The 6376-nt window shown below is 42.7% G+C and overlaps 1 protein-coding gene across 22 annotated transcripts in view; it reads right to left on the bottom strand.

Annotated features, from left to right (window-relative positions):
* Positions 1-1966: 1966 nt before the first annotated feature.
* The window catches only part of tcf7l2 (transcription factor 7 like 2), a 90537-nt gene continuing 86127 nt past the window's right edge, over positions 1967-6376 (bottom strand). For 15 of the 22 annotated variants that reach the window (XM_084342393.1, XM_084342398.1, XM_084342382.1 and 12 more), the window contains one exon: positions 1967-4224. In XM_084342393.1, the coding sequence (XP_084198519.1) occupies positions 3771-4224 (454 nt within the window). In that variant the 3' untranslated portion in view covers positions 1967-3770. Of the gene's footprint in view, positions 4225-6141; positions 6204-6376 lie in introns of those variants that run through there. The other 7 variants (XM_084342394.1, XM_084342396.1, XM_084342395.1 and 4 more) reach the window with 5 other exon arrangements.

Genomic DNA, 6376 nt, shown 5'->3' with positions numbered 1-6376 from the left:
GTGGAGCCAGTTTCCCTGGATTGGATTGCAGGGAGCCTCACCATGGCTGACGGGTCCCAGCTCAACTGGATTTGGCAGCCTGACGTGAGAGTGAACATGACTGGATCTGGGGCTGAATACAACCTCCAAGACCATCTGAGGTCAGTTTAAAGACAGGGTACACAGTACAGAAGTGATACAGCGGCTCTGACAAAGACTGTGACTTTGTGGACGACAAGACACGACAGGTGGGGATGGGAGAGGCGTGCAGCGGGAGAGAAGCCAGAAGCGACTCTGTGAAGTTTGGACTTCGATCAAACCAGAGGTGATTGTGAGAGACAAATAAGAGTATTTAATTTCTTCATTTATTACGTTAACACTAACAGTGACTGTGGGAGTATCGAACTATCACCTCTCTATTACAAAAGGACTGGCTGGGGCTAGCTGGTTAGCACGCTAACTTCAGTAGACATCTCTGCAACACAATACAACACTGTTGTTTCTTCACACTGTCTTTGATAATGGTATTTTGTTATGTTTACAACAAAAATTCTGGCCATATCTTACAAATCTCTGTACGTCTTGATGAAAAGCCAGGCTGTTGAGAAAGCTGGATCGATGGCTTCCTCTGAGATGTGCTCGACTTTCTTGTTGAGTTCTTGTTGATTTCTGGGCACCAGCGTGAACTTGAAGGAGACCAGTACGCAACTATACCTATTGTTCTTCTGATTCGAGCAGCTGAGGCAATTATCTGTGAGAGGCATCTCGACTGGATCACATGAAAGGTTGAGACAAAGGACCAACACAAGGTCGCCACATTCCTGCTTTCTGAGCTACGTCTTGAGGTTCGAACGCAGCTTAGCGATGTCAATACTGAAGCGGCAACCCAACATTTCAGTGAACTTCAAAGACTGATGAAGTAGAATTGTATGTAACACAGATCCACTGAATAGAAATCAACATGGATCTTTTGGGCTGGTGGTGCAAACACCATCTCAATTACCCGAAGTTGGTTGTACTTCCTGGGCCCATTCTGGCCTTTCCAGGTCGCAGCAGCAGCAGCTGAAGGACACGGCTGAAGCTATCCACTGTGGATTTTGTCCTCTTCCTTCACGACAACTCCAAGTAATCCATGATGATTGGATTATGCAAACAGTTCAGTTAACAAGGGTTACAGGTGAGTTCATGAAGATGAATACTTGACCATCATCAGTCAATGGGATTCTCATTTATCAAAAGTCCGGACACAGCATTGTAACTTAGCTGATGAACAGTCCAATGTTCCACAGCTGTTTGCCATAAAGTGTAGGTGAGTATAAAAGCAGTGTTAGTGATCACACCCTGAAAAAGTTTTTTTTTATTATGCTAACAATAAGTAGTCAGTGTAAATTGGATTTGGGGTCATTTCTTTCAGACACATTTCATAAGAACTCTGCTGTTTGTGGCTGATTAATTGTTAAATTATTATTGAGTGTATTTGAAGTGATGCCCTGCATTTAGACTAATAAATGTTATGAAGACTGGTGATAAGTGTGTATGTTTGCAAACACAAAGTAGTGAAAACAATGTCATTTTGGAAAGTGTACTAGTCCCAGGACTGTGTATTAAAACTTCCTGTCTGGATTAATTTTTTGACAATTAGAACTGGAACTAAGATAAACAACTCGTTAATACTGTTGGTGTTTATGTGGGTTACTATGAGTGGCCATTGAATTTAAGGAAACCTAATACAGTATTTCCAATTTTTAATTGCAACTGCATGATTCTCAAAAGCAGCTTCAGGGATGATCATTGACGATTACTCTAAACATTTTCTTTTCAGTAGATACCTTAGTGACTTTGTCATATCATCTGTTATAATTCTCTGTTCTAAACTATAGAGGAGAAATGCAGCTGGATGAGAGCTTCCTGCCAAGTTGCTGTTTAAACATTTTCTTAGGTCGCTGCACCTGCCCGTGAATTTCAGAATAAAAGGAGGACAAAGATGTGCACATACTAAGTTGCTTTTATTAATACAGAACTGCATGCTACAGAGACTGTACAGCATAAACATTTATTCATTACAAAAAAACATGGTTTTGGAACCATTTAAAATAACAGGAAAAAACAAACGAACAAAAAGATAAGAGCATAAAATAGAACAGGAACATCACAGCCGTTAAGGAAACATTCAAACTATTTATCATTAGCATCTTAATAAACCAGAGAAGAAATCGACAGGTTACAGTCGCGTCATGTCAACTACAATGGCACCGAGTGGATGATTCTCTTGTAGCTTTTTTTACAGCCTCTTGCAACATCAACATGCCTATTTTTTCTATCTACCTATATGTAGTAGTGTACTTAAAAGTGGCAGTTTGTGTATTTTTTTGTATTTAATAGTTTTTTTATGAACCTCCTAATATACATAATTTGGCCCTTGTGGGTTTATACAGTATGATGTCCGCCTTTTTATTAAGTTTAAATTTTAATATTTGACAATTTGCTACCAAACACATTTGTTATAGCAACATTTATACTACATACATAGCAATCTATGTAACGTCACAGCAAAGAATGGTATCGAAATAAAAAAAAAAACAAACGACAACAAAACAAAACAAAAAAAAAAAGATCCCTACAGCGTGGTTAGAGGGGCAGAGAAAATTATCACAAAATTTGGCACGGAAAATCTGTACACGAATCTACAGTCTGAGAGATGTGACTGTGCAATAAAAAAGAAGGGCTTTAGACACTTTTCCAACTACTGAAGACACGGTACCAACTGTCTCTTGTTTCAAGTTTTTCTTTTCTTCTTTTTGTAAAATGGCTTATAGACGCATTTCTTGAAATGAAGTTGTGCATACTTCTGTTCATGAGATCTACACAGTACACTGAGTGGAATCCAGGTTTTCAGTGAGGAAAGAAATCAATAACAAAAAGATTTGCCTTTTTAAAACCTCCTTGTAAAAATGGATCATTCATATATAAGTCGCTTACCTTAAGAAAAAATATTTGTACAATGTATTAAGAAAAAAAAAGTCAAAAAGAGACACGTACAAGATACAACAAGCAATCTCTAAAGCAATAAATACTACTGGTCCTAGCGTTGTGACATTTTGAATTTAATAACCCGCAACCCTCCCACCCCGACCTCCCCTCAAGCCCACCCAACTTGCCTGACTCCACCCCAAAGGTAAACAACAAAGAAAAAAGACAACGCAGTGGAAGAATGCATATTTAACACAGTAATCCCCCCCTCCCCATTATTCTGTACATTTAAACAAGAACAAGTAACATCACAATTAAAGTTGTTCCTCAGAGAGGTGTCACCGCTAGCCTCATGCCCCCCTAGAGTTTGAACAGATGTCAAATGATTGGTTCGCAAGCTCGTATTTAATACAAATAAAGAAGGAGAACCAACTCTTTCAAGAAAAGGGCTCGCTGAATAATCTAGCCTACCTTTTTATATCCGTCTTTTAAACATTTTGAAGTTGAACTAAATAATTTTTTCTGTTTGCACTGTTTAACACTACAAAAAAGACAAAAACAAAATTCATAAAAATTTTGGCAGATTCACAAAGCTATACTACAGCTCATTGTATCATTTCTTTATAATAATTAGATTTTTTGATAATGAGGGGTCAAATATTGACCAATGAACTTTTAATAAAACAAAAACTAAAATTTCAAGCCGTATGGCACAGAAACAGAAAGAGAAAAAGAACTGACGGCAAGTGAAATATAGCAGAGGGAGGGCCTAGAAAGGTGTGTGTGTGCAGAGCTAGAAAAGAGGAGAAGAATAGGGTAGACTATTCTATAGACTTGGTCACTAGCGACAGAGGCTGAGGGGCCGTGGATGGGAGGAGTGAGTGGGAATGACACAGCGATGCCGAGGACCGGGCCATTGAGGACACCACAGAGGAGCCCGGCTGCCGCGAGGACGAGACGTCGCCGTGCTCCAGGGCTCCGTTGTGGGAGGAGGCGCCGGGCGTGTTGCTAGCTGCAGCAGAGTTTTCCAGCTGAACCAAAGATGGTGGAGGCCCAGCCAGGAGGTGCGGGTGGTGGAGTGGCTGGTGGGCCGGTTTCATAGTCAGTGAGAGAGGTTGCATTTGTTCAGTCTGAGGTTTGGACTCTTTTGAGGAGGGGGAGGGAACCACTGAGGAGGGGGAGGATGGGGGGGAGTCTAGTAAGCTTCCGTCCGTAGAGGGAGGACTGGCACAGCTGCCTTCACCTTGGATGTAGCGAATGCACTTTTTTTTTCTCCTGAGGGACAAGGCAAGAGAAAGAGAGCATCTTTTAGCATCACGTATTCAAACTGCATCGCTTCTTAGCACTGTTGCTGACTTAAATGCGCCTTAAATGAAGGAAAACCATTACTTTTCATTACTTTTACGTGACCAATCGCATTCTGAAGGCGCATTTAAGTCAACTTGTGCTAAGATGAAAGGTGCTAGAAATGACAGTCAATTTCCAAAGGCTAAACCACCAGACAGGACAGACATGGAGGAAGGATCGCAGGTGAAGCACCTGGACAGGAAGCAGCAGGGAAATGAAAAGCACACACAGATATGATGATGATGATGATGACGATGATGATGAGAGAACAAAACGAAGCAGATTTAGGGTTGAGTAATGGTTGCTCTCTGGATGTAAACTCAAGCCTTTCTTACAGGCAAGAGCTACAGCTGGGGATCAGCCTGTTCTCTCCAGCAACACGAGGTTACTGGACCTGTCTCGCTCCCTCTACCTCGATCTGGCTCTAACTCTCTCATCTCCTGAGGGGACAGAGTTTGGATGCGAGGCGAAAAAGTCAACAAGATCCACACTACCCCGTATCTGCCCCACAGACACGAGTGTGTGTGCGTGAGGGGTCAAGGCATCATGTTTGCATTCCTGCCTGGGGTCGAGACCCTCCCCCCCTGCCTGCCTGCCTGCAGAGTCCCGAGGCCAGGCCCGTTGCGCTCAGTGGAACCCGACGAACGAGCACGGGAGGGGAGGGAGAGGCGGGGGGAGTTAGGAGAGTAGGGGATTGTTGCATTTATCTGGTGACTCTGCTGCGAGTGTTCAGATTTGGTTAAGGGGGAATCTCTGCCCACTTCGTCTTTACCCTGACCCTGACAGTGACCCTTCTCTCAGCTCTCCGTTCTATCACGAGGATGCCCGAAGGCCACGGAGTTTCAGTGTTTAAGACTCGGGGAGGGACATGAAGTAGGTAAAAGGTGTTTGAACGAGAGAGATTGAGCCTTTTGTAACATGTAAGGCTGATCTACTGTTTAATTTAGTCAAATCAAACCCTGTTTCCTGTAACTCTACGTGAACCGAGAGAGCAGATTTCTGAGAATGAAAGGAAGGAGGGGACATCAACAAATCAAGGGCTCACGAAACCTTGATCGCATTCTAGGGTGAAACACAGGCATGCATTTCCACACAACACCGGACAGCGGAGAACACTAGAAAAATCTGTGAAAGAGCGGGGATGAGGCTTTTAAGTGCACTCAGCACTGGGTGGTGCGGGGGTATCGACTGGCCGTAAAAAGCTATCATTTTGCTGCTACATACACATCTTGCTCTCGATAACTGTCTGTCAAAGTGCAACAAATGAGCTAATATCCATTTTTTAACAGACATATCGATTCATAGTATGTGCCCGTGTATGTTATTGATTTCTCCGTCTCGGGGGAAATTACACCAGATGCATCTTTTAGGAAACGGAGCCCAGAGAGAACTTTTAACCTCTCGGCTCCTAAAATGGAAGGAGACTAAATTATGCCGCTTTCCAGTCTCCTGATCCTCATGATCTGCTATTATTGTTTAAGGAATAAATGTTATATTTGATATTGTCTGTGTCAGCTGGGAGGGAGATAAGAGAGCGGAGAGGACTGTGTGGAGGTGGGTGAGCCTGATGTCAGACTTAGGACAATTTTAAGACAAGAAGCATAGATTCTTGTTGGACATTTGAATTGAATCCCTTTAAATGGATTTATGACCTCTTAGGAGTGTGGCAAAACACAAAAATCACACGATTCAATTTGGATCTTCGAGCCGTCCCGTACAGATGATCAAAACAAATGAAAGGCGTAGCGGCGGAAACAATGTGTGGCGATGGTTGAAAGAGTGGGGCGGGGGTGTGGTGCAAGCCAGACACAGAGAAGGGTATTACTTAGCAGAAACAAATACCTACCATGAAAATATTCCCAATTCAAAGACTGCTTGTGTCAGAACAGAAAGACAACAGGTAGGGACTAAGTAAGGGTTATTGAAGAGGAGTTTGGAGGAAGAAGAGGTTGGAGAAGGAGGAGGAGGAGGAGGAGGAGGAAGAGGGCACAGAAAAGAGTGTCACTGAGCAGGCCCTCAGAGAAAGCAGGGCTAAATTTGTAAGCATAACATTGTTATTCAAAAAGGACGCCAATTAGAA

This window comes from Pagrus pagrus (genome assembly GCF_965226575.1).
Source record: "Pagrus pagrus genome assembly, chromosome: 21".
Taxonomy (NCBI): domain Eukaryota; kingdom Metazoa; phylum Chordata; class Actinopteri; order Spariformes; family Sparidae; genus Pagrus; species Pagrus pagrus.
This window is presented reverse-complemented; position numbering and strand designations above follow the sequence as displayed.